Source organism: Chinchilla lanigera, unplaced genomic scaffold (genome assembly GCF_000276665.1).
Source record: "Chinchilla lanigera isolate Chin_1 unplaced genomic scaffold, ChiLan1.0 scaffold00026, whole genome shotgun sequence".
Classification (NCBI taxonomy): domain Eukaryota; kingdom Metazoa; phylum Chordata; class Mammalia; order Rodentia; family Chinchillidae; genus Chinchilla; species Chinchilla lanigera.
The window spans coordinates 2,384,061-2,404,534 of NW_004955427.1; the positions used below are offsets into that span (position 1 = coordinate 2,384,061).

General features: G+C 41.4%; 1 protein-coding gene across 28 annotated transcripts in view; it reads right to left on the reverse strand.

The window, feature by feature from the left end:
• Abi3bp (ABI family, member 3 (NESH) binding protein) overlaps nt 1–20,474 on the reverse strand; it is a 219,568-nt gene that overhangs the window by 21,658 nt on the left and 177,436 nt on the right. For all 28 annotated transcript variants that reach the window (XM_013515155.1, XM_013515154.1, XM_013515153.1 and 25 more), the window contains 6 exons: nt 17,519–17,584; nt 15,765–15,839; nt 6,322–6,399; nt 4,682–4,786; nt 1,921–2,049; nt 1,324–1,392 (listed from right to left, as the gene is read on the reverse strand). In XM_013515155.1, coding sequence (XP_013370609.1) covers nt 1,324–1,392; nt 1,921–2,049; nt 4,682–4,786; nt 6,322–6,399; nt 15,765–15,839; nt 17,519–17,584 — 522 coding nt within the window. The remainder of the gene's footprint in view (nt 1–1,323; nt 1,393–1,920; nt 2,050–4,681; nt 4,787–6,321; nt 6,400–15,764; nt 15,840–17,518; nt 17,585–20,474) is intronic.

The following is a 20,474-nucleotide window of genomic DNA, read 5'->3' on the forward strand; positions in this document are numbered from 1 at the left end:
TTGACAAGAGTGAGACTCTAGTCAGTTTTATGTAGCATTTATAACACTCAGTGATAAAGGACTGTTAATAAACACACTAACAAACGGATTTCTGACTGGTATGAGGCATTAGCTGTAACATCGTGTGTGTGTGTGTGTGTGTGTGTCGGTGTGTGTGTGTGTGTCGGTGTGAGTATATCCTCAGTGCACGGCATTTTGAACCTGACTATGCTAAGCATTGTCAAAAACTTGGAGGAACCAGAACCCTCATGACTGCTGACAGAATCTTAATTAAAACAGTGCAATCACTTTGGAAAACAATTTCACAGTGTCTTACGATGTTAGGTGTAAACTTGCATATCACCTAAGTATTCTTTTTTCCCAAAAGGGATGAGAGCACATGTCTACACAGAGAGTCACACATGAATGGTCACAGCAATAATACTAGTTACACTGAAAAAACAGCTTAATGCCATTAATAGGTTTAATAAAGAAACAAATGATTACGTACGCATACAATAGAATGCTTGTCCACAAAAGGAATGGATTGTTTATTGGTACACAGAACAATATGGATAAATCCCTAAATAATTATGCTATGCAAAAGACATCAGGAGTTCATACTGTACATTTTCATTTATATATAATTTCATAAAGCACAGATGAATCTATAGTATTTCACATCTGTGGTTACTAGCGACTGGGGGCTAGGTGGTAGACACGAGAGGGTGGAATTTTAAAGAGTACATGATGAAAGTTCCACAATTTCTGCATGTATTACCTTGTTTATGATGATGCTAGTGGGTAAATACGTGCTGCATTTAGACTCCAGAAGAAATTTACAAAGGGAAATACTGATATACCATATCTTTCCTACTGTGCTATATTACATTATTGTTAAAAATATTCTCTGTGAACATGGGAAGAGGAAACCTCTCCAATCCTGGGTTTGACCGTTGCTAAATGACTTTTCAGTCAATGTATATGGCAGACACAACATAAAAAGAAGTGTGGAAGGTACGTTTGAGTGCTACCTGTCTTTACTTGGTATTGCCACGAGAATAGCTTCTCTGGGTCCCTGAGGGCTCTCCTGCCAGGAACCCAAATGAACATATGTGGTGTGGACCTGAGCCGACCCACCAGCGCCAGCTATACCCACTTTTAGGAGCAGAAGCATCTGCCCAAGCACATCCCGGGTCAGCAGATTCTCAGCTGACTTACAGAGACTCAAAAAATAAACGGTTAGATAGGCTACTAAGTATTCCTGGTTACTGCACAGCAAGACCTGCCTGATTACCCGTTTAAGATAGCCTTGCAGAAGGCCAGACTGGGAGCCAAACATACCTTTGAATCTGGGCTTCCCAAGATGATCAGTTTCTCTTGTTGGGCTTGAGCTGAAGTCGGTTGTATTACCTAAGAATGAAGGATTACGCACAACTTTGGTAAAGGGTAAAGAAAGCCTTGTGACCCAACCAAGAATATAGTAAGGACTAAAGATTTAATATTCTTCCTAAATTGCTCACAGTTCTAAATTCCTTTATTCCTGCTATACACATTCATCTACAATACAAAACCAATAATTGTGTCCCTGCTACAAGATCAGCTGGAGTGGAATACTGAATTACACATTGCAACCGTGCAGTTAATCCCGTAAATAAGTTAGGACACGTGCAATGAGGAATGACATGGGATTCCATAGTAGCAGTGAGTAGTCTAGATCTTTTTAGGAAACAAACGTAGCTCTTCTATGTCTGCTAGGGAAAAGAGCATATTCTATTTCAAAGCATTGAAAATAATATAATTTTAAAATTAAGAAAGCACAAATTAATCATAAAATTGAGAAGAATAGAAGATCCAGGACTGAGATTCTGCTCTTTCTATAAAACATTTTAGTTCCTCATATCCAAGCATCCAGTGAGAACAGACTCCTAACATACTAACCAAATTCTTCTCCGGAGGCAGGAGCTGTTGGCTGCTTTTTATCCGTTTCTGGTCTCTCCGAGGTGGTTAGGGTAGGTTTGAGTGTTGCCTTCAGGGGTGGGGAAGTTACTCGGTGTGATGAAATGATTCCTGTAACAGAGCCAAAGTAGTCAGTCTTAAAGGAGCACTCCCAGGCTTCTCATTTATTTACCCAATAAATGTTTATTAAGCACTTACTATGTAGCTTGGCACTACTAGCGGCTTAGAGAGAGAACAGAACTTGGTCCTTGATGGAGATGGATGTGTGAGTCATGGACAGAGAGAGACATTGTGAAAGAATTAGATAAGTCAGAGGGGGAGAAGAGGGAGTGGTTGCATGTATGGGCAAAGATGGAAGGTATTAGGGCGGGCGGGAACGTTTTTACAGGGGAGGGCCCGGTCAGGGGAGAAGAGATCAGCAGGCAGGCATGAGGGCTTTCTCCAGCCTGAAGCTGCGCAGGAACCAGGTCTGGAAGAGGAAGAGCTGGGTGTATTTAGTTTGAGGAGCTAGTGAGTACCGGGAGAGTGGAGAGGAGCACAGAAGGGCAGGCTATCTTGCACAACTTGGGTTTAGAAGTTTTTTCAGGGAATGAAGATCTATGGGAATATTTTGGATAGGAAAGTAAGAGGATGAGAAGAAGGCGGATGGCTCGGGTGCAAGCCCGATGAGTGAGCGAGATCAGGACACGAAGGCAGTTATGCAGGCCGGGGAAGAACAGGTGAGCCACGGCAGGAGCAGCGAGAGGGGCTGGAAGTGGTCAGACACCAGCAACATGGAGGAGGAGGAACGGCTTGACCTGGAGCTACGCTGAGCTGCGGTAGCAACCGTGACTCTTCTGCTCTAAAATTACTTACACTGTACTTCTCCAAGACTGGATCTACCCCTGGGTCTAGGGATTCCTTGTGCTTAGAACAGAGAGACTGGGTTTTATTGAACTGCAGCTGAAGATATCTGGCCTGGCCAGGAAAATTCTCCGAGGGCAGTGGCTTGAGTCGTTCACGGGCACATCTGGGCATTACTTCCAGTCTGTGGCTCACCCAGCCTGACGCGAGGGCAGCCGGCACCCGTCTTGCAGCTTCCTCGTGTTACAGTTAATCAGTGAAACCTGGTCTTCTCGGGAGGACGCGACCCTGGACCTTCACGGAGAAAGGCACTAGATGCACGAGTGAGAGGCCGACTCCTCCGTGAGACATTCCCAAAAATGAGCTAGAGTTCGTGACACTGGGAAGCTTCACTGTCACTATGGCCTCTTTTTATCCTGACAAAGGAGTGAGATCCATTCCCCTTCATGTAAACCCTCACCAGTTTCATCTTTTGCAGCTGTCTTTGATGCTTTTATTCTGATTCCACCTTCCAATATTTAGGAAGCAGAGATTTGGGAAAACGAGAAAACAATAGGCAACGTGCTGTCATTTGCTGGCAGGTCCCAGGGAGAAAAGTCCTTAATACAAATAAGGTAGAGTTTTGCTTTGAACTAGACCATTTTTCACTGACTCTTAATCCCTTTCATTCATTCCTCCAGTCGTTATTTATCAAACATTCTCTATGTGCGAAGCACTGGGTTCGGTTCTGGAAATTCAGAGAAAATACACCGAGGCCTCCTCACAGAGCTGGTGCTGCAGCTTAGACCTGGAGAGCTCTGCGCCCCCGAGCCACGTGTGTGCAGAGAGGGGCTACGAGGAGGTGGCCGGATCGTGGGGCGATGTACCTACGGGCAGGTTCGTCTGCTGGTGAGACCAGTAGTTGTGCACTGGTAGGAGGTGGGGCCTGGTTAGAGGTGGGTTACTGGGCGTGTGACATGAAAGGGCTCCTCTCTCTCTTTCTCTCTCTCTCAACAGCCATGACATGAGCAGCTTGCCTCCACTCTGCCCCTCTACCGTGCTGTTTCTGCCCTGGAGGCAGCTGCCCACAGACTATAACCATGAACCCGAACAAATCTCTTCCTTTTTAAAGTTGTGGTACTGGGTGTTGTGTCACACCAATGAGAAAGTGATTAAGACAACTTGGTCTGAGGGGAAGAGAAACACGCAAACAAACGGTATAAAACAGCTTGCTTTTGCCCTAACAGAGGTGCGCATCAAGGTCGCGTGGAGAAGCAATGCCAAGGCTTCCCTGGGGAGCTAGAGCAGGGATGGTGTGTGAGTCTTGCTGACTCTGCCGAGGCCTAGAGCACTCACGCCATGTGCAGGAGCAATCTTACTCAGGTGTCGGGGTGAGAAGCGGCTGGACTCCTAAGGCAGACGCCTGTCTGGTTACACAGACGAGGTCTGCTCCGTTGCCTCGGTAGTTTAGTCCTAACCCTTCCCCTAAACACCAGAATATTAGCTGGGCTGGCATGAAGGCTAGGGGAGCTTCAGGTGACAGATGGAGGACTTCATTTCAGGTGATGAAATTATAAATCAATGAGAGGGCATCCATTTTCAATTATCTCTAGGGACTTTGCAATGTGTATTATTTTGTCCTTCAGTAGAATCCACTTAAAGGGCTAGGGTCATCTTTTACCTAAGTTCCAAGCAGGCAAACATCTAAGAAGCAAGCTAGCCTAGATGCAGAGGGATGATTTTCGTGCCTCCACTTATCCAGAATCAGAATATAAGCCCACAAATTTATAATTTATAATGTCCAGTCTTTGGAACCCACACAAGCATGTGCCACACACATCAGAGGTTTATCTAGCACATCAGAAAGGGTGTAAAAATCAGAAATCGTGACTAGCAAAACAAATAGTGGAGGTGGACATACCTGAGCTTCCTGGCTTTCCAGTGACATTATTTGGGGGTAGAGGTTTTCTTCGTGGGGGTACGGGTCTAGGTGGCAGAGGTGGGCGGCGAGTCCCTGGGATTGTAGCTAAAAGATTATATTATAGATAAGTCCATTATAAACATTCATTGTACAAAAACGTAGTTTTCCTTAAAAACTGACCTTTGATTGTTTGTTTGTTTGTTTTTGGTTTTCTTCTGGTACCAGGAATCAAACTCATGACCTTGCACTTGCCAGGCAGGTGCTGTGCCGCTGAGCTAAACTCCCAGCCCCAAAACTGACCTTTGATAGGTAGTGGTGGATGACAGAGTAGATTTTGTACAAAAGTACATACAAGTACATATGTTGATATTTTTGTAAATTAATGGTAGTCATCTACCAATAAGGTATATCATGTGTGTAAAACATATTCTATAATTACAGATGCAGAGACATATCTGCCTTTGAGAGGCTACTTAGATACATAGAATTTAACATTTTACATTTCCTGTATAAGCTAGCATCTGTGAACTTCATTATTCCCAACTGCTTTTGATTTTGAGAATATAACTTTATGTCATTTCAGTTTTGAATTGTTAAGCATATAATTTCTCTTTTTGTAGTGCTCAACACTATCCCTTAACTTTATTATTATTTAGTTAAACACACACCTTCAGAACCTCTCAAATGATTTCACCAAAGTTTCGCAGAGGGCAGAGACAAGAATGTGGTGCTTGTGAGCAGGGTCCCTGCGAGTGCTCATGGTGCTCGTACACTGCAGCGGAACTCCTGGCCAGAGGCTGTTAGGGGGAACTAAAGTGCAGCACCCGTTGTGCTCATCCCCGGAAAGCTCTGGGGCGAGGCGCAGCCCAGAGGAAGGCACATTATTTTTGCTAACTGGTCTACCTGAAGGGCAGGGGAAAGAAGTACCTTTTAATACTTTGCATAAAGTTATTACTTTGCACAAAGGTTGGCAAGGCTGAAGGTGTTGGGCACTTTAAGCCTTGTGTTATAACTCAAAGGTTTTCTTTCTTTGCGTTGTTGAAGTTGATTTTTAAATCTTCAAGCATAATTGAAAATAGAGGAAAATACCTTACGGATTTAAGGGTACTTCCAGGGAACTAGGGACACAGAGAGGGAGAGAAAGGGGAGGGAGGGGAAGGGGGAGGAGAAGGGGAAGAATAGTGACAGAGGCGTTAGCGCAAGGCCTCAGCACCCTTTGCAGAACCATCGGTGTTCTGAGAATCGTTAGCCTCCTGATTTTACCTGTTTCACGTGGTATTCTCTTACATCGAGAACATATATCAGCTAAAGCAGAAGCATTGTGTAATAAGCCACACAAGAGCAAAACTTAAACCTGATAAAAAGTGGAACCCATGGCAGTAGAACGGTATAGAAAATAACGATTACATTGGTACCCCACTTGAAGTTAGTAGTGTTTAATTTGTGCACAGAGACTTTTCATTCCCCTAAGGTAATGTTTTGGAATATTTATCTCGCAGTATGGTTATACCATTGACATGGTTCTGACACGCTGAGGGCCATGTGGGTGTTGCTATTCTTGCTGCAGCAAATTCCACTGCAGTTACTGTGCAAGTTTCAAACCTGGGCTACAGTAGGGGAGTCCGCCTTTCATTCCTCACCTGGTCTTTTTGTGGCTTGGGTAGAGTCCACTGACACATTTCTGACAGGGCCTGAAGGCTTGGGTCCTTGCTTGGGCCCTATGAGTAAAGATAACAAAAGAGAATCAATATGTAGCAAAAATGGACTGAATTCTTCACGAGAACTTGGTAGCTAGTGACAATATGCATTCTGGCCCGAGCAGGGATATTGGTGCTTTTTTTGCCCGGATATTTTCATTGGCTTTTATCTGGGTGCATAAAAAATTCAAAACCTTACGTTCACTGGCTATATCATCTCCATAGAGATAGCAATGGATTGTGGGTTGTTGGTTTTTCACAATTTTCCGTGACCCTCGCACCATGCCACCTTACTGGGCAGCGTTGCCTTGCCCGACATAATCTCATCTTTGGTAAGTGTCTCCTTTTTGCCAATGTCTGTGGCTGTATTTTGTGGTTTAAAAAATTTCTCTGACTCCTGCATGCCAGTACAAACCTTAGAACTGCAATGTGTTTGGGTGTATGCTTAATGAATTGACTTTAAAATATTCCTAGGCAAATAAAAAACTTTTAGAGTTAATAATCAAAATCAATAGTATAGTTGTTGTTGATACAAAGCAACATTCACAAGTCAATAGCCCTCCTATGCACAAACAAAAAACTCAGAGAGAGAAATTAGGGAAACCACACTTGCACAAAGCATCGAAGAATGAAGTATGTGCAAATCAATCTAACAAAGTCAGTATATGCATGGAAAACTATAATACTCTGATAAAGGAGATCAAAGAGGATATCAGAAAATGGAATGATATTCTTTGTTCTTGGATAGGCAGAACCAATATATTGTAAATGACATACTTCAAAAAAAGCTACACAGATTTAATGCAATTCCAGTCAGAATACCGATAGCACACCTCACAGAACTACAGAAAATCCTAAAGTTTATTTGGAACCAGGACAGACCTAGAATAGCAAAAGCAGTTTGGGGCCACAAAGGCAAGGCAGGGGGCATCACAATCCCTGACTTGAAATTATAGTGCAAAGCTAATGTGACTTAAAAAAAACAAAACAAAACAAAAAAAAAAACAGCATGGAACTGGGGGAAAAAGCAGACCCAGGATCAATGAAACAGATTAGAAAATGCAGAAACAACTCCAAACACACTCATCCACCGTGTGTTTGACAAAGGGGCCAAACGTGTTCACTGGAAGAAAGATAGCCTCTTTCATAAATGGTGCTGGGAAAACTGGCTTTCTACACCCCAAAGACTAAAACTAGACCCATATCTCTTACTAGGCACTAAACTAAAATTGAAATGGATCAAAGATCTAAATACTAAAACAGAAACACTAAGTCTGCTAGGAGAATACGTAGAACTCTTAATGATACAAGTGTAATGACTTTATGAACAAAACCCACCGCACACAGGATATATTACAAAAAATCAACAACTGGGATCTCATCCTACTAAAAAGCTTTGGACAGCAAAATAAGCCACCAGCAGAGTGAAAAGGCCCACAGAGTAAGAAAAAGTCTTTGCTGGCGCTTCCTCAAAGAGCTAATATTTAGATTATACAAAGCAGTAAAAAAACAGATACCCCTCCCCAAATTTAAAGACTCAATCCAAAAGTGGGTATCTGAAATTAATAGACACCTCTCAAGTGAAGAAATAACAAACAGAAAATAGATATGTAAAAAAATGTTCAACATCACTGGTCATTTGCAAGATGTAAATTAAAGCACCAAGACTCCATCTCACTCCAGAAAAAAATGGCTATTATCAAGAAATCAACCAATAACAAATACTGGAGGGGCTGTGGGGAAAAAGGAACCCTTCTCCACTGATGGTGGGAATGTAGACTGGTGCAACCACTTTGGAAATTGGGGTGGAGATTCTTCCAGCAACTAAAACTAGAGTTTCTATTTGACCCAGCTACTCTCCTTGTTGGTATCTTCCCAAAGAATGAAAAGCATCATACTACAGCACTATATGCACACCCATGTTTATAGCAGTACAATTTCTAGTAGCTAAATCTTGGAAACAGCCCAAATATCAATGGATTTATCCATTGAATAAATCCATTTATCCAATAAAATGGATAAATTATCCTCAAAAAATGGATAAATGGATAAATTATCCATAAAGTGGATAAATGACTAAAGATGAAGATTTATTTTTTTTAATGCAATGGAGTACTACTCTGCCATAATGGAGGATTAACTTGAGACATTTTCAGGTAAATGGATGCGCCTCTTTAAGTGTATTCATTAAATTGGACACACATGCTTAAATATCATATTGTTTCTCTGATGTAAAAAAATGAAAGCATAGATAAAGACCAAAATGTATAATAGGAAGAAAATGTTCAAAAGGGAAGGGGAGCAAGGGAGAGGGCAGGGGAAAAGGAAAGAAGGGAAAAGAAGAAAAAGAATGGAAGGAAAAATGGAGACAAACTTTCATAAAGAAGGAGGGGAGGAGGGACTGAAGGGGAGGGGGATTGGGGAAAAAAGAAGAATCGAGATATCATATGTACAGATACAAACTCCCTATGATGATTGTGACTATTATGTGTGTCCAAGTTGTACCAATAAAATTAATTTCAAAAATATTCCCGGGCAGACCTCGGCATCGGGCTGTTGTGACTATGAACTGGTCACCTTTGGGGTCTGTGAAGTAGTAATGAGCGTGCTCAGAACTCCAAATTGTGCTTTGGAGCAAACTGAGTTAAAAATGGTTTTGCATGCTATTTTTGTCCTTAAGTCCCTTAAGTTTTTCAACAATCTGCTGGTTATTATTTGGCCATTTACTTAAATACTCAGGCTTGCATTTTAGATTTGCTAGGGTATTTTTCATCTTAGTTTCCCCTTATTATTCTTTTACATTATAAAATAATCTTCCAACAGACAGTCTTTATTAAAGAAAATAGAAACAGACCTTTTGTTTTTCTGTACTGGGGATGGAACCCAGGGCCACTGCACTGAGCTATATCCTCAGCCCTTTTCTGTTTCTTATTTTGAGACTGAATTTTGCTAAGTCACTCAGTTTCCCAAGCTGGGTTTGAACTTGTAATCCTCTTATCTCAGCCCCCCAGAGTAATGGGATTATGGATATGCACCACCATGGCTGTCTTAGAAGCACATATTGGAAAGAACCTGAATAGTAAATATTACTTCATATATAATGGCTCATCCTCAAAAAGAACCCATACTCTGAGGACCTGTAATTAGTATATGAAAATAGAATCCTCTAAATAACATTTAATTAATATACTAGTTAGTACATTAACAACCATAGTAACAATAATAATAAGCCTGTTTTGACTCCTCCCTGTGTTCCAGGGAACTTTTTAGGGACATTATTTATTCAAGCTCATTTAATGCTCAGAGAGGTAATGATTGAATACACAGCACAGCCACTGTTTGCCAAAAGTGAGGTGACAGTTCTGCATTTAACTGTGAACTTTGGCAAGCCACCATCTGCTGCTTAAATAAAAGAGACTACGTAAAGTCACGGAGAATGTTTCTGTGGAACCATGCAGCAAATGTTGCTCACCTGTGGGAGGAGAAGTTTCCGGGGCCGATGGCTATTTGGGGCCGACCCCACGGGCATGGTGAAATAAATGGCTCATTAATCTTCCTGTGCCCCTCCGTCAGTGGTAACGGTGCACAGGAAATGTCCCGCTTGCGGGGTTGCTACGTGCATGGCACAGGGAATGGAAAAGATTGCCTTTTGTGCCACCAGAATAACTGAGTTTGGTGGGGTTTGAGAAGCCTCTTTTCCTCAATGGTAAAAATAAATGAAGGAAGGAAGGAAGAAATGAATGTCCTGAAAGATCAATACTGCACGTGCCTTGAGTAGGTCCTTTTCAACAATTCTCCAAATATTCTGGGCCAATACTTGCGTATTCATCACCTGTGTGGGAGCTAGCAACATCCAGGGCCACCGGCGAGGAAGGGCCCAGGGCGTGGGGACCAGGCAACCTTCCCAACATCCCATGTGTACGAAGCGCTGAGACTCAGAACCGCGTAGTCCTGTTTTCAAAGCCTCTTTCCCAAGAAGCGAGCCTTCCTGTCACTTCCTTTTCCCTCCTGCTCCTCTCCGGGGCTCTTGAGTGGATACGGTCGGAAAACCCTATGTTGTGTCCTTGGGTGGGCGGAGGGGACAGCCGCGGAAGGAGGGCTGAATGGCCTTGGCTGAGCTGCGTCTGTTACCATCCCCGCCATGCCGCGTGGGACCCAGAAAGTAGCTGCAGGCTCTCAGCAGTCCCTGACCAAGACCATGCGGATTTACCCGGCTGCAGGGGTGGGGGTCCAAAGGGGCAAGTGAGATGAAGATGCAGGCTCCAAAGTTCTGCAGCGTTAGCTGATGAACAAGACCAAAGACGCAAGTTCTTCTGGCCTCCTCCTAACCAGGAGAGGAACTGGGTAGGTGACACAGCTCACGGGTGGAAGGGTGCAGCAGCATGCGCAGGGCCATGTGTGTGGTGTTCAGCATGAGAGAGAGGGAGAGAGCGAGGAGATGGGGAGCAGACAAAGAGACAGAGAGGAACTTTTCCAGGGCTACTTTTTGTACAGTTGGAAACAGAAGCATCCTAACGTTGTCACTCTTAGGTGTAAGCCCCAGTCAGTGGCCTCTCAGCTAACTGGCTTTCTCCAGCCTTATACATGGAAAGAAGCTGGTGGTAGCAGCGGTACTGGGAAGGGTCCTACAAAAGGCAGCAGTGGAGCTCAGTCGGAAGAGCTGGGACCGGATACTGAGGTCCACTTCCGGATAGACGAGTGAACTTCTGCTGACCTGAGTCAAGTGAGAGCCAAAGCAAGGGAGAGCCAGAGACAGCGGATCGGGGATGGGAGGAGACAAGGAAGCCAGGAAGGAGACACCAGCAAATGTATCTTCGGGAGCTGGCACCAGGCAAGCAGTCTGGCCCACGCTGTGACCTGAATTCTTTCTCCTCAGGCAGGATTAATGCTGCACATTCTGAAGAGCAGAGTGAGGTCTGGAAGCCCCAAGCCTGGGCCTCAGCAGGAGCCACCAACCGCTGCCTGGGAGCTCTCCAAGATTCTCCGGATTGACACAGTTTGCCACCTAGCAATTTATCATCCAGAAACAAGTCGTGATTTGTGTATTTTTCACCATAGTAACAAAACTTTGCAAACAAACATGGCAAACTGGGAATCAATTTTCAAATGTGTTAGTAACTCCATTTTCTGTATCCAAAAAGGGCTGATATTTATGGATGCCTGGTCTCCGGACCCTTCAAAGTTTCAAATCTTAGCACCTGGCTAAAATTTCAGGAGCAAGGAGCCAGCAGCCTGGAAGATTTAGCCACGGCCCAGAAAAACACATTCCTCACCCCAGGGAGTCTGGGTTCGCATTGTGAAGCACGCTCCATGTGGGGGTAGTAAAGTGTGGTTTTCTCATCAGGATTTAGGCAAAAGAATCCGAGGTCTGAGTATTTAACAGTATCGTCAAATAATATCTGACAAAGTAGTTTCAGAATTGCAATTTGCCTGCCACATAAGGGGCCTTGAATGTTGGTTGAATGGCAACAAAGGTAAAAAGCTCAACAGCTTCTGTCTTCAGAGAGAGAGTCAAGAGAGAATGACCAGCAGAGAGGATGACCAGGTTTTTCTGTAAGGAATCAACCACGAATATTTTCAGTGATATAGGCTATCCTGCCTGTGCCACAACTTTTAAACTTAGCAGATTCTAATGTGTGAAGCATAGCACTAAACTAAGTATATCTCTAGAAACCTCGAAAAGGCAGGATGCTGGGAAAATGACCCATTTAACCTTTGCAGGCTATTTTCTAAACTTCATATAAAGGAAACTCCACCTAGGTAGGTAGGAGATACTCATAATGCAGAGAACACATCTGTAATGATGTTATGAAATAAATAAAAATCTAGGCTCAAGATTGTTCAAAAGATTCCTGAGGTTCAAGGAATTACTGAAATATTTTTAAAAAACTGTACTAGTCAGAGATTTAGCCTTGAGGCCTCAAATCTTTTTCTTTCTTCTTTTTTTCTTCCAAGAGAAGAAGTTTTGTGGTCTATGACCCTGAGTAATACATCCTACAGACCCTAACACTTTCTTTATCAATTAATTTTTTAAATAAGCTATTTATGAGCTTTTAGAAAATATATGTGAGATGGATAATAAAGATAAACATTCTGGGCAAATTGTCAAAGTTGAATATGGACTCAGTTGACATGAAAAAAAAAGCCTCTGATTAAGAATCAATAGAAGCTACAAGTGAGTGTAGACGTGATAGTAGAATTGTATCAGAGTAAGAAATAAACAAATTGCAAATAAGTGCATTTCTCTAAACAAGTTAGATCAAAACTATGCAGAATAAAATGAAGGTAGATTCAGGTAAATCTATAAACTGGAGTGAACAGATATTAGAAATCGTGATTTCTGTATCATTATTCCCTGGCAAGTATCTGAGAGGTATTAAATTTTCCTTTACATTGTGCTGTGTAGATAATCATTTTACTTAGGATTTCTGACTTGCGGAATTTCTTTCTTTTATTCCCTTATTACACTAGCTAAACTCTCTACTACTACATGTAACAGAAGTGGTAAAAGTAGCTGTATTTTCAGTCTTACGAGAAAAACTTGCAGACCTTCACACTGAAGTGTGGTTTTGGCTGCAGGCTTTCCGTAGATGCCCTTTATCGGATTGAAGAAATCTGTTCCTAAACTCCTGTGTTTTCACCACGAGTGAACTTTGAACTTGGTGTGGATTGTTTAATCCCCTGAAATGGTCTTGTGATCTTTCTCCTTTATTCTGTTAGTGAGTCGGAATGTGGGGTGAGCCTCGCAGGCTGGCGTCAGTTCGTTGGTGATCGTGCATTACTGTGGTCGACCCAGATGTAACGCCCTGTCTCCACTCAGGGGCTTCTCAGCTAAGCCTGATTCTAGGGGAGAGCACACCTGCACACCGTCTGGCCCGTTGACCTTGCTCGCTACAGGTGGACTGGAAGCCCTTCCTCGACAGAGGGTCCCAACAGAAGGACAAAAGATACAGAACAGGTGCAGTAAATTTCCGTTAGAGAGGAAAGAGCAGCAAGGAAAAGGGCGACCATGAGCTCTGCATTCTGTCCCTCTGCCCACCACCCGGCTTCTACCAACAAGTAACAAAACTGCAGAAGCACTGGCACATTCCCCTGAAGCTGCACCGGGTGGGCGATTATCAGAAAGCTGCTCTTAGGAACACAGCGTGCTAGATACCAGTTTATCATACAGGTGGCTCTGAAGATGTTTGTGTGGTTGATAAGATGAAATACAGCAATCCTGTTTTTCCTCAAAAGATAGCCTGCATTTTCCTAGTAAGAATTAATGTTTGATTGTATTTAAGGCTAACGGCTTTCAAATGTGATCACAGCAACTTAATTTGTTCTTTCATTTGCTTTATTGACATCTAAATACTTTTTTCTATTTTTATTTATGCAACGTGCAAGGAATTATTTTAATATTAAATGATTTGTACCTGTTTTCTTCCCAAAAGCATCTGAGAGAAGACAGCCCTTTTTAGGTTCAGATTCTTTATGCCAATCTGAGAAATTATGCACTGCTTAATCTTATATTTGGCAAGAATAAAAAGAATAGCTGGGCACAAATAGATATTGAATACTTTCTTGTTTTTCATGACTTAGGAATTTATAGTATAGTCCTCAATGCTGGATTTGAAGAGAAGTAAATTCCTAGAATTTCAGATACTGTAATAGTCAAGTAAAAGTACAAAAAATTCTAAAATCTGAAGGATTTTTACACAAATATGTGGTACACCTCTTTCTCATCAGGGTTCAACTAAATATATATGCATTAAATGGATTCTAATTTTAATGTTTTCATTTATGTGCAAGCTAAGCTTTATACTAACAAACTATTTCAAGGGAGTGATACAATCTCACGTTATGGCACGTAATTGTTACATTTACCCATGGAAAATGTGAGGAATTAGAACTTTTATCAGATCAATGTCCTAATTACTTACAGTGATGCCTATTCCTATGAATATGACCAAATAAGAAATATGCCATTTATTTAAGCTGAATGATTTGTAAACATGAATATGCCTGCAGATAGGGTGACCAGTTGATACTTGTGCTGATTAAATACACTTATTGTTTCAATTCTATACACCAGACCACTGACACACGATAAGTCTTTAAGAAAATTGTGACATGTGAGTCTTTGTGACAAATTACAAATTTGAAAACCAAGTAATCACAGTCTTAAAGATCAGCTCATGAATGGGAAGTGTTCTGAAATTAGGGAAAATATCTGTTTTTATTGTACTCATTCAATAATTTACAATTAACCAGGATTCATATTAAGAAGTAAGACTGTTATATGGTACCTAATATAGTGGACTGGGTTTAGAAAAGTAAAAAATTATTTCCCAATGTTTTTAGAGACATTTGATGTTTTGCTTTTTTGTGTTTTCTTTTACTTTTTTATTTTAAAGTATATTAACAAACACACATACATTTATAAAATAACACAAAAACAATACAAGCAATACAGAATTTCAGACAAGGTGATAGGAAATTAACAATGTTTGTTGTACTACATATTGTTATCTTCAAATTGCTTACTCAGATAAACAAATATAGGCATGTAAGATTGATCAAACAATTAAACATTACCTGTTCCTTTCAATAAAGCAATAGAAATCAGTAGTACAACTATCTTAGCTATCCTGTGTATACATACATACATATTTTCCGTTCCTTCTTTCTTAGTTTTCTTTTTTCCCTCATCCCAATTGTTCTTTCCTTTTGAGCAGTTTCCTTTCCTTTCACAATATCTATTGTACCTTTTAGATTTTATTCACTCTTTCAGGTTCTTACACTAGTGAGACAGTATGGTGTTTATATACGCAGGTCTGATTTATTTCACTTATGAGTATGGTCTCTAGTTGTGTCTAATTACCTATAAAAGCCTCAAGTTTATCTTTCTTTATAGCTGAGTAATATTCCTTTATAGAAAAATACCACAACTTTTTTTTATCTATTCCTCAGTTGATGGGCATTTGGGTTGCTTCCATGATTTAGCTATTACAAATTTAGCTCACCCCAGAAAGAACAGCTGTAATTAAGAAATCAGCCAATAACAAATGCTGGAGGGGCTGTGGGGAAAAAGGAACTTTCTCCACTGTTGCGGGGAGTGTAGATTGGAGCAAACACTGTGGAGATCAGTCTGGAGATTGCTCAGTAAACTAGGTCTAGAGGTCCCATTCAACCCAGCTATTCCCCTCCTGGGTATTTTTCCAGAAGAACTGAAGACATCATACCACAATGATGTTTTGATTTGGGAATGAACTCTAACTTTCTAGTTTTACGAAGAATTTGCAAAACGAAGTAAAACAAAAATGAAGTATAAATATAACAAAATTCTATAAAAACAGCTAACTTTATAGTTTTGACAAGACCAAAAGGAAAGAAATTTGGATTACCTGTTCCCACTCCATTCCTGCTGGGTATCCCACTGGGTCTGGGTCTAATAGGTTTTGTAGTTGTCCTATTCAGAACTACAAAATATGAGAATAATTTAAACTTTTTTGTTGAATGTTTGCCACTAAGTAAAGAAAATAAAGTTCAGAGAGCATTGCAAGTGATTTAACGAGGCAATAGGAAAACTACTAGAGAACATTTGCTGAAGAGCATTGTCTGGAGAATAGAAACTACCTTCTGGTGTCAAAGTCATGGACTTGAGCCTGGAAACAGAGGCCTAAACTTTTACTGAGACAGTCACTGGGCTTCAACATTCAACTTGAAAAAATAACTGGCAAGAAAAATTATAAATCTAAATAGGAAATACCTTGCTTCGTTTATAAGCGTTAGACACATTCCAAAGCGTAACTAAAGCAAGGGCAGGACTATATGTGTCTAATGAACAATCCAACATGAAACAGGAAGCCTGAATTTATAACTCCTCAGTTGGCGGTCCTTTGGAGGAGCGTCTAGGGACAGACTCTTTATTATAAGAGCCCTTGCAGACATCCGCTTTGAACTCAGAGCTGTGATGACAGCATCGCTATCTCTCCTTCTCTACAGAACGCCACACACCAGCAAAGCCTTAGGCAGGCACCCATGTCACAGTCACTAGGAGTGTCTGTAACGGGGTGCGTGGAGCACACTTTGCTGTCATGAGCAAGTCCTGGAGCCGGTCTCCTTGCCCTTCAGTCCCTTTTCTGTTTGCTCTCAGCAGCCAGTTTCCGCAGCTGAGAGACTGGACCTGAGAGACTGTACCTGAGAGACCGCATGGCAAACACTCGGCCATTGTCGACCACTACCTTTACGCTTCCCTTATGTTGCGGAAATGATGAGCCAGCCACATACTGAATGCTCAGCAGCTACTCTGACACAAAAGTCATATGGAAAGATGTTTGTTTATGAAGGATATTTGTGCCTAATTACCAGTAGGAGTCGGAAGATTATGGTCAAAATATAGACTCTTTATACAACAGATAATATGAAAATTATTTGTTCTTTTTCTCACATACCTGGAGGGAGATACATTCACTAAGATCATTCCTTAAAAGTGAGTTTGAGCAGTTAAAACTTTAGGAAGACTCTTTGGAATCACAATGAAAAAGGATGGAAGACATCTTTGGTCCAATTTGTACTTCATCATAGAAGCTGTTTCCATGGGCTGAATCAACTTCTCTAAGTTAACCCCTCCAAGTTAACCTTTCCTTAAAAAAATCTTTATGGAGGAAAATCCCCGGACCTTTGGAGAATTTGGTAAGTTTAAAGTATTTCCCAAAATATAGCTGTGACTTTATTTTTACTATTTACAATTTATAATTTTTTATCCTTTGAAAGAATAGAGTAAACATGTTGTCCCTTTAAAAAGCCTTTTTATACTGAGAAGAGACAAAGTTTTCTGAACAGAGAAATAATGTTTGAAATTGTCATGGAAAGTGGAAGGTGTGTGATTTATATACAAGTACCATTTTAAAAAATATTTTCGTATCAGTAAAGTTCCATAGTACTCCCCAAATCTGAACGTTCATGAAAAACCTTAAGTTCTACCATTTTTATGGATTCATTGGTACCTCTCTACGTAACTACAAGGATTAGAGACTCTGCATGTTTTTATTATATCTCCTATATATCTCCTTTGGTGAACTTGACTGTTTAAATCCATTTATATCTGTCCAACCTGTGGATTATTTAGATTGTCAAAGAAAGAGAAACAATTTACCGGGTCTAACGGGCGGTCTGTCAGGTATTCTGGGCCTCACAGGAATAGTATACAGTCTTCGAGGTGCTGAAACACAAGAAACACTTTATATTTAATGGTTTATATTCCAAAGCCCACTGAAAAGAGATTTATCACCGTAAGAACCAACAACTCATAGACTTTGGGAGGAAATAGAAAGAATGTTCTGAAATACCAAATTATCCATTACAGATGTTATGCTAAAGGACTGTAAAGTAAAGGAATGCATTCATGAAGGAAAATCAGATATGCACACAGACCGAGGTAGGTCGTCTGTAATTGTGCTAGGAAGTAGCCATCCTTTATTCCATGTTTTTCAAGTGCATTGATTTTACCAGAAGGATCATCCATCCATCCATCGTCCACCCACGGCTCTCAGTAAGGAATCACCGTTAAACATTTTCCCAAAGAAGACAAGCAAACTTCAAGGCCAAAGAGAAATGAAGTTTTTAGTACATAAGAAAATCAGCAACAGTAGATTATCTTGCGTTGTCTTTTCTATGACCTCTGAAAGCAATAAGTGTTCAGCGCCCTCCAGAACGGTGCCGTGCGTAGGAAAGAGGGAACATGATGTCTGGTGCTGCACCGTCAGGGAAACGTGAGCAAGGAGTGAGAGCTCAGCCCCGAGACCCAACGCTCCTCCTCGTGTCCGCTGCTGTTATGCAGGCCCTGCACATGAGGAAGTCCTGATGAGATCCTAATGAGTTAATAAATAGGTAACTCTTTTGCTCAAGTTTTAGCTGAGATGGGAAAAAATTTTGCTTGCAAACTATGTACATAGAGTACATCATTTTGGGTATTTATGTCATTATGAATCAGCAATGCTTCACCTACCTGGCTTAAAACACAAAATATACCTTTACAATATACCTTTACAGTGGAACTCCTTTATAAGCTTCCGATAAGCCTATGATGACAGGACTTTGCCATGCTGCAAGGTGGCAATAGCAGAGGCATATTGAAATTATCTAGAGGTTCAATGGACCTTCACCAGGGTTATAATCAGAGAGAACAGCGGCATTGATTAACATTCCACACATCCTAAAAGGTCTGATAATGATTAGAAAATATTTTTCTTCAGTTTTGAGAGCTGACTAAAATTCTTTTAACTTAAGTCAGTTTAACTTTTTCAGCTTTGCGTGTGTGTGTGTGTGTGTGTGTGTGTGTGTGTGCATGCGCGAGCGCACATGAACCCTTGTTAATGTTAGATTGGTTTTGCTTCATGGTTCTTATTTGTCTGATTCTAGAAAATATATGACTTTTCAAACTTTGAACAGGGAGGAGATGAGAGCAGAGCACAAGAATAAATAAGCAGCAGTGCATTCATCATTTCAAAGCCGTGGGTTCAGAGGCCTTTTTAGTCTTTGCCTCAATCTAGAAAGAATTTTTAATTAGAGTTGAAATATAATTTAAATTTAGGCTGGGAGCTATTCATATAGCTTATTTAACAAGCACTGCAGGGCCTTGAGAAAACTGCTGTAGGGTTTAAATTTTAAGCTGAAAAAATGGAGGAAGACAACATTGTCACGTGACAATGTAACTGCATACACATTACCACATCGTTATGGGTGACCAATAATAAAAATCATTTAAAAGATGACCTACTATGTTAATTGTGTTACAAAAACATACTTTTATAAAACATTAAAATACTGCATGGAGAAAACATAAAAGCAAAAGGCAATTACAGAGAAACACTTTGAAGGGCCCGTGCTCCACCCCATCACAGGGCACAAGGAACAAGGTAACTTTCCCTGGGGTGGGGAGGGATCGGCGGCTGGAAGAAAATTACTAGAAAACCCAAAGGCTCTGGCTGAGTGGATTGCTAGGGTGGCTTGGAATTAGAAGGGGGAAAAGGAATTGAGTTACAAAGCCCTGCGGGGAAATTGTCTCGGTAGATAAGGGTAAGGCTGCCCCCACCACCACACGCACCCACACATGCCCACAGAGATGTGAGGGAGTGTACCAGTGGGCTCAGGCAATGGGTCCTCGCGGTGCTATTGCTCGAGGGATTGGAGACCACAAAGCCACAAGAATCAATGGTGCGAACGTGATCAGAGTATGAAGAGCGAGAGGAGCGATTTCATCTCTACCGCGTGTCTCTCAGTGTTTTGTGCCTTCTTGTATTCCTAATGCCTGACATTGACATATAGCGGCTTGCGCTCTGGCTCTGCACTCAGGCGTCCTTACGGGGGACCCCAGGGACACTCATACCTACAGCGCAGCTCGTTTATAAGCTTCCGATACAAAGACCATGATGGGCAGAGCCGCACTTCCAGGCAGCAGCAGCAGAGGTGTACTGAAATTCTCTAGAGGTTCATCTTGACCCTTCCCCAGGGCTATACCCAGAGTGAACAGAGGTGGACGCTCTCCTCTCACAGGCTTGGTGGACCAGCCTGAGAATGCTCTCGTGCGCTTGCAGACGGACTCTTCGCTAGCTGTTCTTTGTTGTCTCCGCAAGAGGATGCCTGGTGAGCCCACCCTAGCAATTCTGGACACAAACCCAGAAAAGCATGAATTTCAGGACAATGTATTTGAGGCTTAATCTCAGAATCCTGGGGCTGGGGATTTAGCTCAGCGGCAAAGCGCCTGCCTGGCAAGCGCAAGGTCGTGAGTTTGGTTCCCGGTACCGGAGAAAAACCAAAAACAAAAAAAACAAAACAAAACAAAAATCTCAGAATCCTTAGTACATAAGAATAAAAGTAAAGTATAATGCATTCTATAACTGTGTAAAGATAGTTTATATACTAATATCACATTCTTCATGGATACCCAATAAAGTGCTAGGCTTACATGTAATACAAATGTTTTAGAAGGAATTTGACAAAAAAATCCTATATACATTAGAAGGATGATACAATATCAACATTCCTATTTTTAAAAAAGCAAAACAAGGAAAAGGCAGGCTTAGGATGTTTTATCTTTGATCCTTTCATCT